At 35.2% G+C, this 25,450-nt stretch overlaps 3 protein-coding genes across 6 annotated transcripts; all 3 read left to right on the top strand.

The window, feature by feature from the left end:
• The first annotated feature begins 4,331 nt into the window (after positions 1-4,331).
• Positions 4,332-10,331, top strand: LOC137030737 (uncharacterized). Its single transcript, XM_067401174.1, has 7 exons — positions 4,332-4,371; positions 4,469-4,828; positions 4,924-5,253; positions 5,373-5,480; positions 5,585-5,607; positions 5,755-5,859; positions 10,299-10,331. The coding sequence occupies exons 1-7, from the start codon at positions 4,332-4,334 to the stop codon at positions 10,329-10,331; spliced, it is 999 nt and encodes a 332-aa protein (XP_067257275.1).
• A 4,009-nt stretch (positions 10,332-14,340) lies between these two features.
• On the top strand, positions 14,341-17,619 carry nitr2b (novel immune-type receptor 2b). Of its 3 annotated transcripts, XM_067399743.1 has the most exons (8): positions 14,341-14,437; positions 14,622-14,727; positions 15,058-15,134; positions 15,244-15,585; positions 15,689-16,048; positions 16,164-16,268; positions 16,368-16,402; positions 16,624-17,619. In XM_067399743.1, the coding sequence occupies exons 3-8, from the start codon at positions 15,092-15,094 to the stop codon at positions 16,675-16,677; spliced, it is 939 nt and encodes a 312-aa protein (XP_067255844.1). In that variant the 5' UTR covers positions 14,341-14,437; positions 14,622-14,727; positions 15,058-15,091; the 3' UTR covers positions 16,678-17,619. The 3 variants fall into 3 exon arrangements, with proteins under 3 accessions (XP_067255844.1, XP_067255845.1, XP_067255843.1); XM_067399744.1 differs by having other exon boundaries at positions 14,427-14,717; XM_067399742.1 differs by having other exon boundaries at positions 14,427-14,727.
• A 5,474-nt stretch (positions 17,620-23,093) lies between these two features.
• On the top strand, positions 23,094-24,736 carry LOC137029930 (uncharacterized). Of its 2 annotated transcripts, XM_067399747.1 has the most exons (6): positions 23,094-23,180; positions 23,283-23,624; positions 23,717-24,055; positions 24,204-24,308; positions 24,422-24,444; positions 24,614-24,736. In XM_067399747.1, the coding sequence occupies exons 1-6, from the start codon at positions 23,141-23,143 to the stop codon at positions 24,734-24,736; spliced, it is 972 nt and encodes a 323-aa protein (XP_067255848.1). In that variant the 5' UTR covers positions 23,094-23,140. The 2 variants fall into 2 exon arrangements, with proteins under 2 accessions (XP_067255848.1, XP_067255849.1); XM_067399748.1 differs by lacking the exon at positions 24,422-24,444 and having other exon boundaries at positions 24,621-24,736.
• Positions 24,737-25,450: the final 714 nt, after the last annotated feature.

Here is a 25,450-nt window from a genome sequence, read left to right as displayed (position 1 = left end):
CTCTCCAGTAACAAAGGCTTGTGCGGCTTTGTTTATATTTAACTGTGAACCTGATATTTGAATCCATGGTGGAAGAAATTAGTTCCATACACAAGAGGGTCTTTAAGACAGTCCGCGGTTGTTTCTTATATTCTTATTTAGAGCTCACATGGAAGCATCAGATCTAACTAAGAGAGTTCAGAGTATACGGATAAGCTGACTCATCTAGTATACTCACACTAGGTTGAATTTTTTTGTAGCAGCAACCACAGTTTTTCAGAAAGAGAAACACAAAGCTGAATCCAGCTACTTCTGTGATCCTTCCTCACAGCATCGTCATCAAGCCCAGAACCATCAACTTCGTCAGATTCTAGGCTGATGATGACACCCAGTGGACAGTGCATTCAGCAAGTTACTCAGTGCTCCCAAAAGCATTGTGAGCCTAAGTTAATAGTAAACCAATTGCACTAAAAGATATCTTTGATTTCGCGCACAATGCTTTTGGGAACCGCTGCCCTGGATTGTTATGTTCTTCATAGAATTCATTGGTTGGTTGAGAAACACAACCCAGATCATTTCATTTATTGCAGACTCAAGAGTTTCTCAGTGATTACAAAACCTTCACAAATGAACAAAACTTTTAAGAATTTTGAAGTGTAAATGCAATCGGCAGAAGTCAAAAGCTGGCTATAAATGAACTACACCACAGTCACATGACTTCAGTGTCACGATCACCAAAGAATATACACTAATAAGAAACGATACTTAATAGATCGTTCCACTGCAACACCGACACCCAGCAGTGGCACTGCGTTTCCGCCATTTTGGGGTAAAAGTGAGTCAGCAGTCCACTAGTTTCTATGGCAATATCAGCTGCTTTGTTAAAAAAAAACATACATTAAAGCTGAAATCCAACCTGAATGATGACAACACAGAATAAAATACTATCACTACTGATCATCAAATCATTTTAACTGTTTATTTTACACACTTTGTGTTTAAGTCTTCCACTTTTTTCACAAAACCTTTTTGCTCTCTAGAAACCCAGTCAGTTTGGGTTAAAATTATTTAAAAGGCTTATAAACAATGAATTATTAACAACATATGAAATTAAATTAAGGACATGCATCAGAAAAATTGGGAATGTTGGACAATAAATGAATTATGCGATTACGGACACAGCAATGCATCATGTATTATAAAATCATTATGTTTGTAGCATGATCCATTAAAACGTACAATATAGCCTATTTCAATTCAGACCTAGATACTATTATTATTACTCCACTCGGTCTAAAATATATTGTTCACTGCAAACATGGTGATCTTAAATGTATTAATTATTAATTTACTATTAATAAATGTGTAAAGTTGCATAAAATGAAAATATTCAATAAAGTAGGCTAACTCCATTACCTCAGATGGTTGAATGGTTGGATTCCACAACTGATAACATAAAACATACATAAGACAATACAACATTTACTGTAGGAGCCATACAATTTACTGGTGACTTAATTGAAATAACTGTTCTATTGCAATTCTGATTTGGCAGTGAAATTCGCCGATTTTGGGTGCATAAGATGTGAAGGATTCTATGGGCCAGTTAGTATTTTCAGCCCATAATAGAGTGCCTCAGGGATGACGCATTTTTGTAGGCAAAACCCGGAAGCGAGTTAGCATTTTAGGACTTGCGGTTCCAACGGCGTATGGGTTTTTTGAATGGGTTTTTGCTAAATCGCCTGAAATAATCAATATGGTTAACAAAGCCTCTAAATACTTTCACGTTTTGAGCTATGACATAAAACACACCAGTTATAACCCACTTGTGATTTTTTAAACTTTTACTGTGTCTTAAAATCGGTGATTGCTAACAAATTGCTAAAAGGGACTACTTCCTTTGTGGTGGGGACTTTAGACGTTATCATTAAAAACGGGACATTTCTCATGAAAAAGTGGAAAAGTATTCATACACAGCACAGATCATGATCAGAGAGCATGTTTATAAATAAAGTTGTTTTCTAAATACAGTTTTTAAGAAGCTTGGTGGTGACGACGTTGATCCACGACCATGGTGTGCTGTAGTCCGTTTATAGCCTACTGTTAGCCTTTTATATCTGACGACTTTATTTAGGCTTCAAAATCTATAAATGTAGTGTTAACTTGTAAAGATTATCTTGATAGACAAAACGTGTAAGTGTCATAACCCTTTGTTAAACACAGAGCTTATTTTCTGCGATTTTCCAAAAGTCTATGGGGAAAATGCATAGGCTTTCAACCTAGGGAACCCGTGCGCCGCTAACTTCCGGGTTGGCCTACAAAAACGTGTCATCCCTGGGACACTCTATGGCGGCCACGCTACCGGAGCGCCATCTAATGGCTGTTACCCAAAAAGTATCAAAGTGTCGCCTCTTGGGTTCTAAGCTCTGTGCTATCACTAAGCTTCCGACAACACTTTCAGTCTTTGTTTAAAAACATTTTTCTCTGAAATTTTGAATTACAATAGTTTGCAAAGGTTCATAGATTGCAAAGATTCTTCACTGGACTTCTTAGAAAGATTGTAAGACAGCTGCAGCTCATAAAGAACCCTTCTGCCTGGATTCTGAGCAGAGCCAGAAAACATGAACATATCACACCAGTCCTCAGGTCCTTATACTGGCTTCCAGTTGCATTTAGAATTGGTTTTTAAGCATTCCCAGTAGCCAAAACGATTCCGACCGATAATGGCCTGGATCCGGCAGGCCAGAAGAAATAACTTGGCCTGGTTGCGGTTGCCAGACTTGGGATGGACGTGGGATGAATGACACCCCAGAATTCAGCTGCCAAAACTGACGCCATTGGGCCAAAATCACATAGGCAAGAATTGAACACTTAACCGGTACTGGTCCAAGACTGGGTACTGAAACAGAGCCGACACTGGGCCACAATCATGCCAGCAAAAATACTACACTTACACAGAACTGGTCCAAGTCTGAGTACTGAAACTGAGCCAACATTGCTGGCAATGGGCCACAATCACGCCAGCAAAAAATATTACACTTACACGGTACTAGTTTGAGTCTGGGTACTAAAACTGAGCCAGCAATGGGCCACAATCACGCCAGCAAAAATTGTACACTCAGCCAGTACTGGACTGAGTCTTGTTTGCTAAATTAAATAATATACTTGCACTTAACAGAATTAAAAACATTTTTTTGTGTGTGTGTTCAGTACAACCAGATTTATTTTATAAAAACAGCTTTAAATAATTTATTTTTACACAAAATTACATTACCTTAAAGTATCATACATATTTTACAGTGTCCTTGTTAAGCCTACATGTACTTATGCATGTCAACTAAATATGTCAACTTTACAAAGATTAAGGGTTTGGCTCTTACACCCTGTTTTTTTCATGGCATCCCCACCTACAACCCAATGAATCACACCATGATACCCGATAACATCAATATATACTCCTTTTCCCCAAGTTAATATGACAACAAAAATATGACAATTTATTTGAAATATATTTGAAACATTAAAAAAAAAGTGTAATGAAAAAACAAACAAGAAAACTGTAAGAGCCTCCTCAAGTAAGCGTACTCTAAAAGAGGGACAGGATGCCAGAAAGAGAATAAAAAGGGGAACAGACAATGACACGTATGGTTAGTCAGATAGATCACAGAAATCTAGAATGATAAAAATGAATGGTAACTCTGTTAACATTTGGAACATACAGAATTAGTTTGCTTTTGGGCCTGCTCTTTGGTTCCCCCATTTCGGTCCGAAGAAAGCTGCAGCCGTCTTTTGATGAACTTTTCAGTCTCTCCATCTGATGCACTGGCAGTACCTGCATTTCTTTGAGAAAAAGAAAAAAAAAACTCCTTGATTCAAAAACATATTTTGGTGTTTATCACTGGTAAGAACATGAACTTTCATGTGAGGCCCTTTAAAGGTGCTTCTTTGAAATCATATTTCCTGCTTTTTTTTTTTTTTCTGTGTAAAACCACATCATGCGATCATTAGCAATAAAACAACATATTAACCAGATAGTTTTAAGATAGGCCAATACTAAGCAGTAGTATTTATAATACCGTTCTAAATAAGTATCATTTTTTTGGAGCAATGGAAAGATGGTTTGGTTGGATATTTTTTTAGCCATTTTGATGTGGCCGGGGTGTGAAAGTAGAAAAGTAAAGGTAAAAGTGCACATGTGCCTCAGTTGACTGAAGCAGAGACAGATGGACACATGGTAAAGACAAAGTATAGTGGTCTACCCTTATTCTTTAGCGCTTGTGATATCGTGCTCATTCGTTTGCTTTTTCAGGGGAGTTCAAAGCCTGAGGATAATTTTGAAAGACGATCTGATCATGAGATATTACTTCATTCTTTTGCTTTCCTCAACAATATGTAAATATTCCTACATTTCTTTTTAAATATTAAACAAATCACCTATTTAATAACACTCTTAATTCTAAAGGTTACTATTGTCTGCTTTATTTTGCAGCTTGCTCCTCTAATGTGACCTCTAATGTGGACGTTGTTCAGGAAGATGTAAAAGTAGTTCGAGCTGGAGAGGATTTGAATCTTACTTGCTCTTTTTCAAAGCTTCTGCAATCAACAAAAGCATGGTTTAAACAGACGGCTGATGGAAAATCCTCACAAATTGTTTCTTTATATTTAAATCAACAACCCAGTTGGAACAAGGACTTTGAGAAAATTAATCGTTTTAATGTTATCAAAGGAGATGGTCATTTTAATCTGACCATTTTAAAGACAACGCCTGCAGACTCAGGAACATATTACTGTGTAGTCACATCATATTACAGCATTGGAATGGGTGCAGGAACAAGATTACTTTTTAAAGGTAAGTTTTACTGCTTGTTATTTTTGCTTTGTTTGATTTTTGGCATCTGATTCTTTGTTCTTACTATTTCTGTCCCTTTTATGTCACTTTTCAAGATGGACACACAAGTCTTCAGCAGTCTTTGATAGACACACTTCATCCAGGAGATTCTGTGAATTTGCAGTGCAGCATCTTCACTGAGAGTTGTGCAGGAGAACACAGCATCTACTGGTTCAGACAAAGCTCAGGAGACTCTCAAGGAGTCCTTTACACCAAAGGAGAGAGAAATGGTCAGTGTAATAAGAGCAGTGAGTCTCAAACGCAGAGCTGCGTCTACAATCTCCTCAAGAGCAACATCAGTCACTCTGACACTGGGATTTACTACTGCGCTGTGGCCGCATGTGGAGAGATACTGTTTGGAAAAGGAACTCAACTAAATTTTAGAGGTAAAGTACAAATGTGTGGCTTGATCTTTCTTCTCTGGAAAAGCATTTGATTCATATATTAAATTATACCAAACTTATTTAAAAAAGGTTTTCTAACAAAATAAATTATTTTGTTTCAGTGAGTGGTGATGTGACTCCAATTCTTTTTGCTCTTGGAATTTTAAACATCATATTTTTGGCTCTTGTTGTTTATCTGGGAATAAAACTATGCAGGGCTCAGAACAAAGGTAAGACTTTCTGAATAAGATTCAATTATTATGGTAATGGAAAAATGGTCTAAAACTTAAAATAAAATGTAAAAAAAATAAGACTTTTTTTTTTTTTTCCAAAGTGTCCACACCTCAAGAGAGTCAAGTAAGTCTACATTTTTTTTCAGATATATATATTTTTTTTATCAATTTTTGTATTTCATCAATTTATTATTTGATAATTATTTTTTTTTCTCAGGTATCATGTGTCATTTTCCTCTCATAATTGGAGTCTTTTCTCTCTTGATTTTAGAATGGAGACAGCATGAATTATGCAGCCATTAGTTTTGCTCAGAAACCTCTGAACACTAGAAGGACCAAATCAGAGATCATTCAGGATCAATCTCTGTACGCTCAGGTCAGCAGCAGTAACATCCAGAGCTTTAGAGAAGCATTTACCCTCTACACAAATATTTTCATCATGGTCTTATTACAACATGTTTGACATCCATTTAATCAAATTTGTCAGATTAACTTTGATATTTTCTCAATTGTATGAGTTTATTGACTTTTGTCCTCTGAAATTAAATTCAGAGTATGGTCTGATCCGCAATGAATTTATCTCTGCTGACACCACTTTGATTTATATATATATATATATATATATATGTATATATATATATATATATATATATATATATATATACACACGCACACGCACACTCACTCCCATATTATGGCATGCGTTCAGGAAATGAATGTATTTTACCTGTTATTTTGGAACTAATGTGTGAATTACCAGTAAAAAGATGAAATGTCGTTACATGTGTTGAACAGCACATTTGTGTATTTACCCAAAGTTCTGGTAATTTTATGGCAATTTATTGGGATTACTCTGTGAAATGTCAGTGATGACAGGATGTAAACTCCAAGCTGTTTGTGTTGTTTAAAATATGACACGCTGTTGCCTAATTTTTTCTAGTTCAGCAAAGTATTAGAAATTTTAATGGGAATGCTGTTTTTACAAAAAATGCAATTCAGAAGGTTGCTCTAATATAACTAGCTATACATTACTTAGTACTGTCAAATTTGCACTTTCATTCCATTTATTGCAAATTTCGTTCCATATATTCAGACTTTTATTCCATTCCATTCTGATTTCCATTTCATATACTCAAACTTCAAATTATAAATACAATTATTTCCTGAATGATATATATATGGCTTTTTTCCCTCAAAAAAAAAATAGCTTGTATTGTATTATATTTGAATTTATAGTGCCTGTAAAGATCATATCCAGTATGTTAAGAATATAAATGTTAATGAAGTGCTCTGAAAGTGTTTCCCACCTAAAATAACAGTAACTAACAATGTCATCAAAATATGAATTATGAGACGATAGCTGCTGGTGGCTATATTTTAATGTCTTTGTCTGATAAAATGTTATTTTGGCTTTGCATTGTCTATTGATAGATATATACATTTATATCCAGTAGATACATATTCAGTAAGGAAAATTGTGGGAAAAGAAAGGTAGTGTGTGTTTGTATGATCATTGATATTTTTGTGTATTAATGCATGTATTTTATTAGACTGTGTTTTTCTTTTCTTGTCAAATTTGGGACTTCATGTTATTAAATCTTCTGTTTTATAGTCTCCTTATGAATCGCTTGTGTGTAGTATGCTTCAGGTGCATCTAAATGAAAAAATGTATGTGCATGTAATGTGCATTTGTTCAAATGTGTTATGTTGTTTTTATTCTGTTAATTGAAATGATGGATCCTCGTGCTTGATATACAGGTGCTGGTCATATAATTAGAATATCATCAAAAAGTTGATTTATTTCACTAATTCCATTCAAGAAGTGAAACTGTGAACTTGTATATTATATTCATTCATTATACACAGACTGATATATTTCAAATGTTTATTTATTTTAATTTTGATGATTATAACTGACAACTAAGGAAAATCCCAAATTCAGTATCTCAGAAAATTAGAATATTGTGAAAAGGTTCAATATTGAAGACACCTGGTGCCACACTCTAATCAGCTAATTAACTCCAAACACCTGCAAAGGTCTTTAAATGGTCTCTCAGTCTAGTTCTGTAGGCTACACAATCATGGGGAAGACTGCTGACTTGACAGTTGTCCAAAAGACGACCATTGACACCTCGCACAAGGAGGGCAAGACACAAAAGCTCATTGCAAAAGAGGCTGGCTGTTCACAGAGCTCTGTGTCCAAACACATTGATAGAGAGGCGAAGGGAAGGAAAAGATGTGGTAGAAAAAAGTGTACAAGCAATAGGGATAACCGTACCCTGGAGAGGATTGTGAAACAAAACCCATTCAAAAATGTGGGGGAGATTCACAAAGAGTGGACTGCAGCTGAAGTCAGTGCTTCAAGAACCACTACACACAGACGTATGCAAGACATGGGTTTCAGCTGTCGCATTCCTTGTGTCAAGCCACTCTTGAACAACAGACAGTGTCAGAAGCGTCTCGCCTGGGCTAAAGACAAAAAGGACTGGACTGCTGCTGAGTGCTCCAAAGTTCTCTGATGAAAGTAAATTTTGCATTTCCTTTGGAAATCAGGGTCCCAGAGTCTGGAGGAAGAGAGGAGAGGCACACAATACACGTTCCCCAACTAAGTATTGAGTGCTGTACATGCTCATACTTTTCATGTTCATACTTTTCAGTTGGCCAAGATTTCTAAAAATCCTTTCTTAAGTAATATTCTACTTTTCTGAGATACTGAATTTGGGATTTTCCTTAGTTGTCAGTTATAATCCTGAATGGAAGTAGTGAAATAAATCAACTTTTTGATGATATTCTCATTATATGACCAGCACCTGTAGTTCCTTGTAAAAGTAGTGCACATTTAGTAGGTCTTTAACTAGAATTCTTAAGAGTAACTTGCTGAATGCTGAATTCAATGCCTGGTCTACTGCCACCAATAGTGGTTTTAGATAATTTTTATATGAGATCTGTTGGTTTGGCCTTTCCTCTTAAGAAATTATGGTAACACTTTAGTTTAGGGTCCATTTCTCACTAGTTGCTTATATTAGCATGCATATTACTAGGATATTGGCTGTGTATTAGTATTTATAAAGCTCTTATTAATGCCTTATTCTTCGTGATAATATTAGTTTAGTGAGAATTGGACCCTAAGCTAAAGTGTGACCGACCATATATATATATTCACCCTCTAGTCAACACTAAAAGAAGAGCAAAACACAAAGAAACTACTTTACTTATGCCAATATCTGCAGAATAAATATATAAAAACAAATGTAATTGTACAGTGGTGGCATAAATAGAATGTGCATAATGTGGTATATTTTAAATTATTGTAGCTGTTAATGTTTATTACATGAACAAGGCAAATAAAAACCATTATATAGCATGTATTTCTTGAAATAAGCTATTTGGGAAGATATTTAGTTTGACTGGTCTTTTAGTCATTACAGTAGGCCTGTATCAGCCCATTAATAACTACTGATCAAAAATATTTTTTGGTATATTTTTAACATTTCTCAGTATCATGGAATTACTACGATACTGTAACAAACTGTTGATTGTAGAAACAAACAAAAGAAAAATAGGAATTCAAACAAACACCTTTTTCTCCTCATGCAGCACAGCAGAATATTGATTGTAATTTTTGATGAGAGCAGCACCGTAAGGCCAATTACAAAGATTAAGAGTGTGTTCTGGCTCTTGAAGCGGTCTAAATCATAAGGAACAATATTTCATATTTATCACACATTGTACAGTATACATGTAATACTTAGTCCAAGGGAAGAAGAAGGTATGAGGTGATTCCAATATAAAAGTTCTTTATTAATCCAAAAGGCAAAACACAAACATACAAACAATACTGGACACTGAAGGAGAGGAAGTGAGGAACTTAAATATACAATGGTGATGAACCGAATGACAAACAGCTGTGATGAGAGATTAGTGTCCATGGAAACTGATGAGTGGCGGGAAACTTGAACGGACGAAACATGTGACTGATGACGAACAAATTACAATTCCATGAAAATGAAACTGAACATAAACGTGACAATACACAAGTAATCAAAATTAACAATTTGGAATGTTTGGAACACAGTGATTACTTGTGTGTCCATGAATATAAATGGATCCTGTAAAAAGTAACGCAATAGTTACTTTCCCTGGTAATTAGTTACTTTTAGAATGATGTAACTCTGTTACTATTTGTGAGAAGTAACTAGTAACTACAACTAATTACTTTTTTAAAGTAACGTGCCCAACACTGCTGTAAAAGGCACATTTACCTCTGACTAGTTCAATCTTGGGCAGCTGTTGATGAGTGGGTTTGTTGGTTTCTGCTCCTAGAATGGATGATTTTTTTGTGTAAATAGCTGTTTTTTCCCATATCATTATTATGAACGCTTTAACATGAAGGTAACATGCACTGATTCACCTCTAATAACCAGACAAGTGCCATTTCCAAAGTTACAGATATTAGAGAAAGAGACAGTACAATAGTATGTGCCTGAATCTGATTGTACAGTGTTCACAATCTTCAGATTAAAACTGTCAGTCTTTCTTAACACTTCAAAATCATTTCTGTCAAATACATTGTCAAATTTGATTTTGGACGAATGGAGAAGGGAGGAAGCAATGAGATGTGGTTCTTGTCCAGGGACTTGCTTGAAGCCAGAGTTATTTGTTTTGTTGAAATGAAGCAGGACAATAGCACTGTATCTACTTCATGAACTGATAAAACTGGGTACAGCTGTATGTTTCCATATAGTCCCACCACTGTAAAACAAGTAACATTGTACATCAAACAAATTTCCGTTTTTTATCCATTTTCTTCTTCAGGCTGGGAAGAAAAGCTCAACCAAAGCTATATGATGATGTATAACATTTTCTGGATCTGACACAGCTGTACAGATACTATAAACCTGTTCTTTGGATTTCTGCATCAGCATGTTTTACAAGATTTTTTACAACACATGCCAACATGCAGCATATTGTTTGGTGGTGCATCAATTTTAGCTCGAATGTAAAGAAGCTGAAATCTATGTCCGTGGTACTTAAATCATGCAACAACTGTGTCCATTTTTACATGATCAGAATCAAAAAGAGCTTTACTTTTTTATTATGCAACATATAGCACATAGGGATCAGTCAAACATTTCAGCAATCAGCCTTCATCAGTGAATCATCATCAACAAAATGATTCACTGATGAAGGCTGATTACCAAAAGGTTAAAATGTTCCATATGTGCTATGTTGCATAATTAAAAAAAGCCATTAATTTATTAAGAAGATACAATGACTGTTCCATGGTTTTTATCGAGGAGTAACGCAGGTATGATGGCATTGATAGGGGGATGCACGGACACGGTCCGTGTCCTGTTTAAAATTTCTTATATTCTTGGAGAGTGGGGAGGGTTGTCCAGTACCAGTGATTCGCTCAGCAGTCCAGACAATCCGCTGTAATCTTCTGATTTGGTACCTGATCTAAACCAGACAGTTATAGAAGTGCAGAGGACGGATTCAATGATTGCAGAGTAGAACTACTGTATTAGCAGCTCTTGTGGCAGGTTGAACTTTTTCAGTTGATAAAGAAAGTGCAACCTCTGTTGGGCCTTTTTCCCAATGGAATCAATGTGATTGTCTCACTTCAGGTCCTGAGAGATGGTAGAGCCTGCAGGAAGCTGAATGACTCCACTGTTGCCACAGTGCTGTCCATGTTGTTGAGTGGGAATAATGCTGGGGTGTTTCTCCTGAAGCCCACAATCATCTCCATTGTTTTGAGATTGTTAAGCTCCAGGTTGTTATAACTGCACCAAACAGCCTTTAACCTCCTGTCTGTAGCGTCCTGGATGAGGCCAATGAGTGTGGTGTCTTCAGCAAATTTCAGGAGCTTGACAGAGGGGTCTTTTGTAGTGCAGTCGTTGGTATAGAGGGGGAAGAGCAGTGTAGAGGGGGAAGAGCAGTGGGGAGTGAACGCACCCCTCGGGGGTGCCAGTGCTGATCGTGCAGATGACAATTTTCCCAGCTTCACTAGCTGTTGCATGTCTGTCAGGAAGTTGGTGATCCACTGACAGATGAAGTTGGGCACAGAGAGCTGCTTTGATTTGGACAGAAGGAGGTTTGGAATAATGGTATTGAAGGCCGAGCTGACATCCACAAACAGGATCCTGGAACCAAGTAGTTGTCATGTTTTTGTAGTTTGTCATGTCTTTCAGACCTTCCACACTGATGCAGGGTCGTTGGCTGAAAACTAGTTTCTCAGCTTTTCAGAATAGTTCCTCTTAGCCACTCCTTTGTCAGTGTGTATTAGGCCCATTTAAACAAGACTCTGTTCCTGTAGGTATCTTCTTTGGCCTGATGAAGTTGTCTGATTTCTGCAGTGAATCACGGTTTGTCATTGTTGTGAGTTAAATGAGTCCTGGTAGGGATGCACATATCCTCACAGAAACTGATATATGATGTTAAAAGCAGGCTTGTAAATCCTGCTCTGCTTCATTACTTCATCTTTTTTCAATACTTATTACACGTTTAAATGATTTCAGTTTCTAAAATGTCCAAATTACATAGTAATAGGTAGTTTTATGTCAATTAATCATCTGTGAAATGGATAACTACCTAAAAAATGTGATGCTGCCCAACATCATTGATAAATGGCTTATAGTGGACACAAATGGAAAAAACACAGTATGAAAATAGACTGTGAGTCCTACAGGGCAGTGGATTGTATATATTCAAAAATCAGACGTTTAATTTAATGTTAAAATTCGGTACTTACTATTCTAAGTATTAGAGAGTGTTTCTGTCTCTTTCTGGACAAAAGTGTGTTCTGTCTGACCACAGCTAAAAACGTTTAAATGTACTGCCATGTGCATTAATAAATTATTTTATTGCTTCCTTTTTCCTTATTAAAAATGGTTATATTTTATTAAGCATAAATATGTAATTATTATGTAATTATGTAGTTATTTAATAAGCATGTTCATTTATCCATCCACATTGTATGGCCAGCTGCATAAACAAACATAAATTAATTTAATTATATTGATTAAATTAATTAATTTATAATAATGTGTGTGTGTGTGTGTGTGTGTGTGTGTGTGTGTGTGTGTGTGTGTGTGTGTGTGTGTGTGTGTGTGTGTACTACAATAGTATACATGTTTATTGTTCATAGTGTCAGGATAAGCTGTTTCTATTTATAGGATATGTTTTTGTCACCCTGCACTTAGCATTGATAAGTTTTTTTTAATTTTTTTTTCCTCTTCCAGTGTAAGGTGAAGTGAATAACCGTCTGTGAATGATGCGCATGTGGCTTCGATTCAGAGTAAGGTGTAAAAACACACCAGTGGGTCAGTCGTGTGGTTGGAAAATTCTCAAACCACGCTGTGCACAATCATGCAAAAGTTTGCATACAAAAGCACAGAGGTGCACAAAAACATCTGTGCACACAAACTAAACCTCTCTGTTTATTAAGTTATTTAATAGAAAAATCCTTGCAAGTAAATTACTAATTACTTTGTGCACTCTACATATGCATACATGGAAAATTAATTTACATATCAATTTTGGAAAACACTTGGGGAAAAGAGTGTATATGTAAGTATGTATGCATATGCATGTATGTATATATATATATATATATATATATATATATATATATATATATATATATATATATATATATATATATACTCACATTTACACACAACAGGAGGAAGCTGAGGAGAAACAACAGTCATGTCTTCATTTTTAATGTTTCTCCGCTGAAGTTCACCACAGCAGTTCTCTGTCTGTACTGAGCAGCTTCTTCCTGTCAGTCACTCTACAGGAAATGATGTACTTTGTCTCTTCTCTTCTGACTGGAGCTCTGGTTGGCGTCACATGTTCTGCATGGACAAATGCTGACTTTGAGGAGGAGTCTGTGTTTTGCGATATAAATTTAATTTACTATACAGAACATTTCAGGGGCATGTCTATATACAGGCCCCGGTGCAATAAAATCACTGATGGTCCCTTGCCATCCCAACCATCAACTTAAATATGAAAATAATGTTTTTAACAATGTAATTTTGTGCTGTCTAAACCAAATTGCTATGTGAAAAGTAATCTTTTCACAAACTATGAAAATTTTATATATTGTTTGAAATGAGAAATGTTGACATTTTGATATTAATCGCAGCTTTCAAACATCAAATAATATTGAAAAACATACCATTAAAATAGTCTATACATTTCACGCTCTGTTCTGAAATTCTTTTGAAGTCAAGATGTTGCTTTGTGTGAAGCAGAAGCCCAAATTTACATGATTACTCACAGCAAATATTTACAGTTTTACCATTTGCATGTTTAAAACGCTGAAGTAAATTACTGCTGATTACAGTTCAGTTCTACAGACACACAAAGGAGACCAGAGCAAAAATTATTTTGTGTTTCTGTTTGCTCCAACAGAAAAATATAAATCCAGTACTGCATTTCCAAAAGAGAAAAAGCATTTTAAAAAAAAAATGGATTGTAGCAGACATAAGAGAGAAAGATATATGTTGTATTAGAAATTCAACATTTTGTAAAATCATGTAAAATGTTATAAAATGTACAGTACATCTGTGCATATGCAAAAAAAATGGATGGAAAACACAGAATGGTAGTCTACTCAGGTATAAATAAATTGCATTTGTTGGGTGATTGTTTATAATACCAGAGTATTTCCAAGTACACTACTTTATTCATTTCCATAGAGTATGTTCACAGATGTGGCAACAATGAGGTCAATTAGGAGTGATGAAAATCATTGTACCTTCTCAATATGAACAAAACAACCACACAGTAGGTGACTGTTGTCATTGAGAAGCAGGACATTAGAGTAAACCGCACACTTTGTGTGCTTTAGACGAAAGACCTGCTTGTGCATAACATGTGGTGTGTTTTTCTTTTCTTTTTTTCTATTTTTCACACTTGTAGCGGGGCGTCAGTCTTTTGAGCAGGTCAGCTTCATAATGTATCGTTTTTCATGTACTTCATGCCCCAGCCTCTACATTAAGTATATGGGCATTTGTAATATAATTAGATGGTCCTTTTTTACATCTGAATACAGTCTTTTCATGTAATTTAATAAAGTATATCCATAAACAGCTTTGTTCATATACAGTTGAAATGAAATTCTTTCAGTCAACCAATAGAAAGAAGAAGAGAAGAAGATTTATTGCAGCGACTATCTCTGTTTCTACAGGACACAACAGTGTGATCTTTTATTCAAGAAAGTCTGTGAGTAAAGGTTTGTTTTTTTTTTTGTTTTTTTTTTAACTTCATGCACTGTTAAATTCAAGACTTGTTTAAATTTTTTTCTGTTTGATTTTGTGAAACAGCTTTTGATAACATTTTTTAAGAATGTCTTAAAAGTTTATCATATACTGTACATAAACATATATGCTATAGTCCTGCATTAAAATGCTGAGAAATAATGTAAATTAGCTTTTGTTTGGGGGGGGGGGGGGTATTATGTGACAAACTGGAATTGTATAATTTAATTTAATATAATATCAATTATTAATAATAACAATGCATATAATAACAATTATTTATTTTAATATTTTTGTCCCTCTAGATGATTTAACCTAGATGTTTTTAACTGTGACAAAATGAATCAGCATTTCTTTATACTGCTGCTTTACCTCTCAAAGTGTAAGTTACTATTTTGTGTTCTGTTAAACTGTTAAAACACTTAGACTAAATGAATATCTAGATCTACAGCAGGCAAAACTAACTGTACTCTTACTTATTCTATTTCTAGGCAGGTCGGATAAAGCAGACGTCGTGACTCAGAATCATCTGAAGATTGTTCAGGCTGGAGACAGTGTTAACTTCACCTGTGTTTTTCCAAGAGAGTCAAGAACCAGTGTTGTTTGGGTCAAACAAAGAGTTGGAGAGAAACCCCTTCCAATTGTTTCAACATATCAAGCTTTACCTGTCGTCTTTGGAAATGGCTTTGAAAAACACTTTGTTGCAGCAAAAGACGAGAGCAGTTTTAATCTGAGCATCACAAATACAGAAGAATCAGACACTGCAACATACTATTGTGTTATATATGTTTATAATTTCCTACTTGGGGAGAGCACTGATCTCATTGTTAAAGGTAAGCAGAATATTCACTTAAATATTACTGTGCTACATAGTGGTCATGTCTGGTCAAATAAGCATTATGTTGTTGTTGTTGTTGTTGTTTATTTTCTTTTCAGGTGGAGAACTGAGCATCGACTCTGATCATCAGAGACCTGCGTCAGATCCAGATCATCCAGAAGAGTCTGCAGTGGTCCTGCAGTGTGCCGTCGTCACTCAGAGCTGTGCAGGAGAACACAACGTCTACTGGTTCAGACACGAATCTGGAGAATCTCCTCCAGGAATCATTTACACTCAGGAGCGCAGGAACGGTCAATGTGAGAGGAGCTCTGATGGGAACTCTACCACACACAAATGTATCTACAACCTGCCCAAGAACAACCTCAGTCACTATGATGCTGGGATTTACTACTGCGCTGTGGCCTCATGTGGAGAAATACTGTTTGGAGATGGAAGAAAAGTTGATTCACCAGGGCCAGGTATCCACTGAATTTGCCACAAAAAAAAAAAAAAAAAAAAAAAAATAGTGTTGGCTCATGGTGCTGTTGCATCTCTAATATCTTTTAAAAAAGAAGTTCTTTTTCATATCTGCAGATAGACCATGGAGTACAATTGTTCTGGTTTTAGCAGCTTCAAACAGTTTATCAGTGATTGTGATCATAGTTCTGGGCTCACAGTTGTGCAAGCACCAGCGAAAAGGTAAGATTTATATGCTTTATTTAATTATACGTAATAATATTCAAAGCAATATCAGTTTCAGTGCAGTTGTAACATATAAATTCTTATTGTTTATTCAAGACGGGATCCCGTATATTGTGCTCGATCAATCAATGGTAAGACTTTTGCTTTACCTTTAATTTGCTTGCTTTCAGAATCGACATAGTGTGTTTTATGCCAATATACCTTTACAGATAAAATGTAAAAGTGCAAAATGTCTGCATGAAGATTTAATCAATTATATATACAGTAGGCCTATTTAAATTCTAATTTTTGTAGAATTTTGTAATCAAAATATTTGAATCAAGGTATCATTATAACTGTGGTTCTGTTTCAGGCTGATGACATCACTACTACAGTCGATTATACAACCTACCAAAAACGTCTTTAACCTTTAGAAGGCTTGAGGAATAAAACTGGCAGAACAAATGAGACACGAGTTTGACTTTCACCTTTCACTTTTCATCATGTTTTTTAGCAGTTGATCGAAAGAATAAAATCAACTCTTTTGACAAAATGTACTACATCAAATGATTACAGCACGTACCTTAGTAAAAAATAGGACATGAATTTACAATAATTGTCACCTTTGGTTTTGCGTTTTGTATATTTTTTATTTTGTAATTTGGCATAGTCATGTTTCCTGGTTTGTCATGTGACCCCCTTGCCCTTCATGTGATCTTTTCATGTGCTCCTTAGTACTTGTATCATGTTCTAATTGGTTTCCTTGTTTCTTGTGTCATCAGGGCCCGAGCACCAAAGTGCGAGGACACCTATTGGATTTTGTCCGTTTATTATTATTATGTTCTGATTGGTTTCCTTGTTTCATGCATCATGTTCTGTTTGGTTCTTTGTCTGATTGTTCTCAGGTGTTCCTTGTTTAGTGATTAATCTTTGTGTATATATAGCCCTCATGTTACCATTGTCTCTTGTCTTTGTCTGTGTTGTCCATTATTTGTTGAGTCTATGCTTAGGTCAAGTTTATGTCAATGTTTATGCTTAAGTCTATGTTTTGTTTAAGTTTGGTATCACATTAATAAACTGCACATGGGTTCTTCAAACCTGCCTTTAGTGGACTATTATGTTACAATAATATCTACAATGAATAGATATTAACTCTGGAAATCAACATCAAACTGCTGTTGATAGAGCTTAAGTTCTACTGTATGAAACCTGATTTATTATTTTTAAATCTTTTCTCTTGTTAAAACTAAAACGCCCGTGTGGAAGATGTGTATCCTATCATCCATCGCAATGTATCGTGATTATACAATATGAAAGATATAAATGTAAATGATTGAAATATTCAAGTTTTATGCTTTTAGAAATACAATTTGCCTGCTTTTTTGTTTCATACTGATATTTTTTTTTTTTTAAATAAAAATAATAATTCAATACTAGAGTGTCTAATTTGTCTAAACAGAGGTCAGATGTCAGGATGTCAGATACCACGAGGAAACATACAAAATACAATAAGTAAATGCCTTAATCATAGCATATTAAACCTCTAAGTTAAATCAAATGAACTCAAATGAAAGTTCAGTGCAGTGCGCTGAAACATTTTTAAAGAATATCCCTTAGCTAAACTGCAATTTTGTTAAATGTACATACAATGACAGGAAATAAGAGCTATTCACATATACATCACATATTATACAGTATATCACAATATGATATTCACATATTGTGTATCTATTGCTGTTGTCATTGTATGGGTCCTTATATTTTGTTGCTTAAATAATTGTGCTTTTTCTTCATATGGGGAAAATAAAATGATTTATAAAGATAATTAATACAAATGAGAAGCCCATTCAAACAAGAGCCCCCTCTAGTGGAGTCACTAAAACACTAACCAGAGGCCTGCAGAGAACTTTTTCTAGATTTTCAAACTGCATACTTGATATTATTGTTCCAACAAGAAATATGATTATGAAAATATTTATGTTAGGTCATGTTGTGTTGCAGTGCAAAATTAGTTATTATGTCTCTGTCCTTGGTACTGAAATTACAAATCTGTGTCCTCTACACTTCTAACTTTAACCCTCAGGTTGTGTTCAAAACCCTATAACACATGTGATGTTCCCGGTCAAAAATGACCGGCCCATAAAAAAAAGCATATAAATCACTCATTATACCATATTTTCACCCAATCTTGGATTCAATCTTTTTGTCAACAAGTTCTCTTTCAATTAGGACTGGTTTTATATTTTGATTTGGATCTGAATAATCATAGGCCTCATTTATTTGAGAGTAGGCATTTCATTTTTTTAGTAATTTTTTTTAAATTTTTGAATAATTTTGGAAATATTAAATAAAATCTGAAGAAAATTGGTATTGTTGATCACACTAGTCTACTCTAATGTTTCACCAGGAATTTTGTTTTGAAACTTTTGTTTTGTAAAAAATATGGCACATAGTCACACTTGTGGTGTTCCCGGTCAAAAATGACCGGCCTATAAAAAATAGCTTATAAATCACTCATTATACCATATTTTCACCCAATCTTGGATTCAATCTTTTTGTCAACTTGTTCTTTTTCAATTAGGACTGGTTTTATATTTCTGTTTGCATCTGATTAATCATGGGCCTCATTTATCTGAGAGTAGGCATCTCATTTTTTGAGTAAAAAACAAATAATTTATGAGTAAATTTGGAAATATGAAAAAAAAAATATGAAAAAAATGGCTACTGTTGATCACACTAGTCTACTCTAATGTTTCACCAGGAATTTTGTTTTGAAACTTTTGTTTTGTAAAAAATATGGCACATAGTCACACTTGTGGTGTTCCCGGTCAAAAATGACCGGCCTATAAAAAATAGCTTATAAATCACTCATTATAACATATTTTTACCCAATCTTGGATTCAATCTTTTTGTCAACTTGTTCTCTTTCAATTAGGACTGGTTTTATATCCTGTTTGCATCTGATTAATCGTGGGCCTCATTTATCTGAGAGTAGGCATGGTCAAAATGGTCACAATGGCCGACCATTGAAAGTGAATGGGAGAGATTGAAAATAACAGAACAATTTAGTTTTCAGGAGCATGTTCATTATTTTCATGTACACATATGAGCATATGTGCTTGCAAACATCGAGCCCTTGGACCTGTGCATGTAAACTTTTGCAGCTCGTTTTTGTATTTGGTTGCGTTGTGAACTTTTGCAGCGCGTTTTTGTATTTGGTTGCGTTGTGAATTTTTGCAGCGCGTTTTTGTATTTGGTTGCGTTGTGAACTTTTGCAGCGCGTTTCTGTGTTTGGTTGCGTTGTGAACTTTTGCAGCGCGTTTCTGTGTTTGGTTGCGTTGTGAACTTTTTCAGCGCGTTTCTGTATTTGGTTGCGTTGTGAACTTTTGCAGCGCGTTTTTGTATTTGGTTGCGTTGTGAACTTTTGCAGCGCGTTTCTGCATTTGGTTGCGTTGTGAACTTTTGCAGCGCGTTTCTGTATTTGGTTGCGTTGTGAACTTTTGCAGCGCGTTTTTGTATTTGGTTGCGTTGTGAACTTTTGCAGCGCGTTTCTGTATTTGGTTGCGTTGTGAACTTTTGCAGCGCGTTTTTGTATTTGGTTGCGTTGTGAACTTTTGCAGCACGTTTTTGTATTTGGTTGCGTTGTGAACTTATGCAGCGCGTTTTTGTATTTGGTTGCGTTGTGAATTTTTGCAGCGCATTTCTGTGTTTGGTTGCGTTGTGAACTTTTGCAGCATGTTTTTGTATTTGGTTGCGTTGTGAACTTTTGCAGCATGTTTTTGTATTTGGTTGCGTTGTGAACTTTTGCAGCATGTTTTTGTATTTGGTTGCGTTGTGAACTTTTGCAGCGCGTTTCTGTATTTGGTTGCGTTGTGAACTTTTGCAGCGCGTTTTTGTATTTGGTTGCGTTGTGAACTTTTGCAGCGCGTTTCTGTATTTGGTTGCGTTGTGAACTTTTGCAGCGCGTTTTTGTATTTGGTTGCGTTGTGAACTTTTGCAGCACGTTTTTGTATTTGGTTGCGTTGTGAACTTATGCAGCGCGTTTTTGTATTTGGTTGCGTTGTGAATTTTTGCAGCGCATTTCTGTGTTTGGTTGCGTTGTGAACTTTTGCAGCATGTTTTTGTATTTGGTTGCGTTGTGAACTTTTGCAGCATGTTTTTGTATTTGGTTGCGTTGTGAACTTTTGCAGCATGTTTTTGTATTTGGTTGCGTTGTGAACTTTTGCAGCGCGTTTCTGTGTTTGGTTGCGTTGTGAACTTATGCAGCATGTTTTTGTATTTGGTTGCGTTGTGAATTTTTGCAGCGCATTTCTGTATTTGGTTGCGTTGTGAACTTTTGCAGCGTGTTTTTGTGTTTGGTTGCGTTGTGAACTTTTGCAGCGTGTTTTTGTGTTTGGTTGCGTTGTGAACTTTTGCAGCGTGTTTTTGTATTTGGTTGCGTTGTGAACTTTTGCAGCACATGTGTTGTCAAACTCATGAAGAAGTTACCCGTTGTACTCCAGTGAAGTCCACAATATGGAGAAAAATCCTGCAAAGTTTTCCTCAACCTTATTTTCCTTTCAACTGAAGAAAGAAAGACATGGGGTGAGTGAATTATCAGGAAATTTTAATTATAAAGCAAATCCTTCTTCTTTTGAAGCCGGGTCACTGCAGTCACGGCCAGTTTGTGTTTGTGTGTGTGTGTGTGTGTGTGTGTGTGTGTGTGTGGTAATGTCAGATGGATAAATGTATATTAGATGCAGGTTAGGGTAGGATCAAATTTCTCTCTGTGGAAAAGAATGTGTGTAATACTCAAAAAAGTTTGTATGTTTTAACGTGTGTGTGTCTGGGTAGCGTGTGTATAAATGTATCGATACATGCACAGGTCCAAGGGCTCGATGTTTGCAAGCACATATGCTCATATATGTACATGAAAATAATGAACATGCTCCTGAAAACTAAATTGTTCTGTTATTTTCAGTCTCTCCCATTCACTTTCAATGGTCGGCCATTGTGACCATTTTTGACCATGCCTACTCTCAGATAAATGAGGCCCATGATTAATCAGATGCAAACAGAAATATAAAACCAGTCCTAATTGAAAGAGAACAAGCTGATAAAAAGATTGAATCCAAGATTGGGTGAAAATATGGTATAATGAGTGATTTATAAGCTATTTTTTATAGGCCGGTCATTTTTGACCGGGAACACCACAAGTGTGACTATGTGCCATATTTTTTACAAAACAAAAGTTTCAAAACAAAATTCCTGGTGAAACATTAGAGTAGACTAGTGTGATCAACAGTAGCCATTTTTTTCATATTTTTTTTTAATATTTCCAAATTTACCCACAAATTATTTGTTTTTTACTCAAAAAATGAGATGCCTACTCTCAGATAAATGAGGCCCACGATTAATCAGATGCAAACAGAAATATAAAACCAGTCCTAATTGAAAGAGAACAAGTTGACAAAAAGATTGAATCCAAGATTGGGTGAAAATATGGTATAATGAGTGATTTATAAGCTTTTTTTTATGGGCCGGTCATTTTTGACCGGGAACACCACGAGTGTAACAAGGTAACAAAACCCCCACAAAAAATTAAGAAAATGTCCAAAAAAATATTGAGATTTAGTTATACCCTTTGGGAACAAAGTCACTAAGTTTCAGTCCAAAGCGATAACATTAACTAGTATTTTCGGGAAAAAGAAAATTGGTGTTCGGGTCAAATTGACCCGAACACAACATGAGGGTTAATGATTTTAAGGCCTATAAACAAATGCACACAGCACTGGTTGTCATAGTTAAGATTTAAGTCTCTGAAATGTATGGGGAAAAAGAGAAAACATGTATTTTTACTAATAATTTTAATATGAATAAAAATATGTAATGTCTACTGCTACCTCACCCACAATAATGATCCACTACATTAAGCCAAATTTTTGGTCACATACAACTGTGAAGAGACTCATTTCCTGTTTTTGTTCGTAAGATACTAATAAAATAATCAGACATTAACAGGTGTCAATCATTGTTACTTTTAGTTTTAATATGCAGTAGGCAGTTTATCAAATGTCATACAGAATTTCTGTTCTGTAAATCAGTATCTGTCTACATTACATAAATAAGGTCAAGGCTATTTTTCCAGTAATGGAAGGGTAGTTGTGTTTTAACCTTTCTTCTTGCTTTCTTTCTTTTTTTTTTTTTTTTTTTCTTCTTTTTACAGCAAGAGGTGTGAGAACAGAAAGAGGTGTGAAAACAGAAATAGAGGACAGGGGTCAGTCTCAGTGGAAACAAAGACATACATGTTTACCAGCACTCAGATCTGACCCATCTGCCAACTTCAGAATGTAACTAACAACAGCAAACATGTTTCCTTTGTAGCAACTTCATAAAGATTTTTATTAAAACAAAACATTTCCTTAGCATTTATGAGATTCAGTTACAGTGTAAGAAATTGTCTTGCTGTCTTGGTCTGTGATTTTCAGTAAAGCTGAACACTGTAAACACGGTAGTATGTATCAGGAAAAGGTACTTAATTTGTGTAAATTATTGTTTTCCTTATTATAATATTCCACATGTTTTACATTTAATTATCAACTTTTTGAAAAAATAAATAAGTATAACTCCACCACGGCATCCAGTTGACTGGCTGCTGTCACAGAAGTGTTTTCCGCTCAGTTCAAAGCCCTTCTCAAGTGACCAATCAGCTTTTACAGCCACGAATAAATAAGACAGAAGTGCATATTGTGTCTCAATTGTTTGAAGCAGAGATTGAAGGACACATGATATTACGACTGATCTACTTCTATTACTTACTGGGTGTGAAGGGTTTGTTTTGGGCTGATTCATGTTTTTTTCTTCTTCAGGGGAATTTAAAATATGAGGATAATTTTGGAAGACAAGTGATCATGAGATATTACTTCATTCTTTTGCTTTTCTCAACAATATGTAAATATACCTAAATATATATGCTTCTGAAACATTAAGTCACCTATTTAATACTAACACTTTCAACTCTGAAGTTATCTAATGTGAGCTCCATGTTTGCAGCCTGCTCCTCTGATGTGGACGTTGTTCAGGAAGATGTAAAAATAGTTCGAGCTGGAGAGGATGTGAATCTTACTTGCAACTTTTTACAGTTTCTGCACTCAACAGTGTGGTTTAAACAGACGGCTGAAGGAAAATCTTTACAAATTGTGTATTTATATCTTAAAAAACCCAATTGGAATAAGGACTTTGAGAAAACAAATCGTTTTAATGTTTCCAAAGGAGATGATCATTTTAATCTGACCATTTTAAAGACAAACCCTTCAGACTCAGCAACATATTACTGTATAGTTGCATCACATTACAGCATGGGAATGGGTGCAGGAACTAGATTAATTGTCAGAGGTATGTTTTGCTATTTTTGCTATATGTGGATTGTGTTAGAATTTTTCCCTTCTTTCTCTCTAAAATTGTCCCTTTTATGTCCATTTGTCAAGATGCAGCCGTAGCACAAACAACTCTTAAGCAGTCTTTGATAGACACACTTCATCCAGGAGATTCTGTGAATTTGCAGTGCAGCATCTTCACTGAGAGTTGTGCAGGAGAACACAGCATCTACTGGTTCAGACAAAGCTCAGGAGACTCTCAAGGAGTCCTTTACACCAAAGGAGAGAGAAATGGTCAGTGTAATAAGAGCAGTGAGTCTCAAACGCAGAGCTGCGTCTACAATCTCCTCAAGAGCAACATCAGTCACTCTGACACTGGGATTTACTACTGCGCTGTGGCCGCATGTGGAGAGATACTGTTTGGAAAAGGAACTCAACTAAATTATAGAGGTAAAGTACAAATGTGTGGCTTGAAATGTTGAAATGTTTGGCTTGATCTCTCCTCTCTGGAAAAGCAGTTGTTTCCTATTCTAGAGTACGTGATACCAAACCTATATAAAAAATGTTTTCTAAGACAATAAAATTAATTTTGTTTCAGTGAGTGGTGATGTGAATCTAACTCTTGCTCTTGGAATTTTAAACATCATATTTTTGGCTCTTGTTATTTTTCTGGGAATAAAACTTTGCAGGACTCAGAACAAAGGTAAGACTTTCTGAATAAAATAATTTATTATGATAATGGAAAATTGTCTAAAATTTTAAATAACACATAACTACCATTTATAATAATAATACTTGCTTCTTACTTCACCAAAGCGTCCACACCTCAAGAGAGTCAAGTAAGTACACACATTTTCTTTCAGATATATTTTAATCAATTTATCTCTTTTATCAAATGTAATATTTGATAATACATTTTTTCAGGGTTATTAAAAAAAAAATTGTGTATATTACGCCCCATCATGTGTCATTTTCCTCTCATAATTGTCTTTTCTCTCTTGATTTTAGAATGGAGACACCATGAATTATGCAGCCATTAGTTTTGCTCAGAAACCTCTGAACACTAGAAGGACCAAATCAAAGATCATTCAGGATCAATCTCTGTACGCTCAGGTCAGATCACAGCAGTAACATCCAGAGCTTTAGAGAAGCATTTACCTTCTACACAAATATTTTCATCATAGTCTTATTACAACATATTTGACTCCATCCATTTAATTTAATTTGTCAGAATAATTTTTTTGTCAAAGTGTTTATGGACTTTCATCCTCTTGAGTAGTCTGATCATTTTTACTGCAATGAATTTATCTCTGCCTACACAACTTTGGTCATATACTATAGCGTACTGGGGAATTATTTTCTCAACAAAAAAATGTGTATATGTTGAATCTATAAAGCCTGTAAGGATCATGCCCAGTATTTCAAGCATGTGAGTATTATTTAAGTGATAAAATGAATGGTGTGACAGTGTTTTATTACCTAAAATAACAGTAACTTACAATGTCTTCAAAATACGAATATGAGCTGTTGGTGGCCACATTTTAATTTCTTTGTTTGTGGGAGTTGTGGGAAAAGAAAGGTAGTGTGTGTTGGTGGTGTGCTCATTGATACTTTTGTGTATTAATGCATGGATTTTATTAGACTGTGTTTTTTTTTTTTTTTCTGGGCAACTCTGGAACATAATGTTCTGTTTTACGGTCTCCTTATGAATTGCTTGTGTGTATGCTTTATGTGCATCTGCTAAATGAAAAATGGATATTCATGTAATGTGCATTTGTTCAAATGTGTTATGTTGTTTTAATTCTGTTAAAGATTAGTTCACTTTCAAATGAAAATTACCCCAAG

Source organism: Chanodichthys erythropterus, chromosome 11 (assembly GCF_024489055.1).
Source record: "Chanodichthys erythropterus isolate Z2021 chromosome 11, ASM2448905v1, whole genome shotgun sequence".
In the NCBI taxonomy this organism is placed as follows: Eukaryota; Metazoa; Chordata; class Actinopteri; order Cypriniformes; family Xenocyprididae; genus Chanodichthys; species Chanodichthys erythropterus.
The sequence above is the reverse complement of the archived record's forward strand: the minus strand, read 5'-3'. Positions and strand labels throughout refer to the sequence as shown.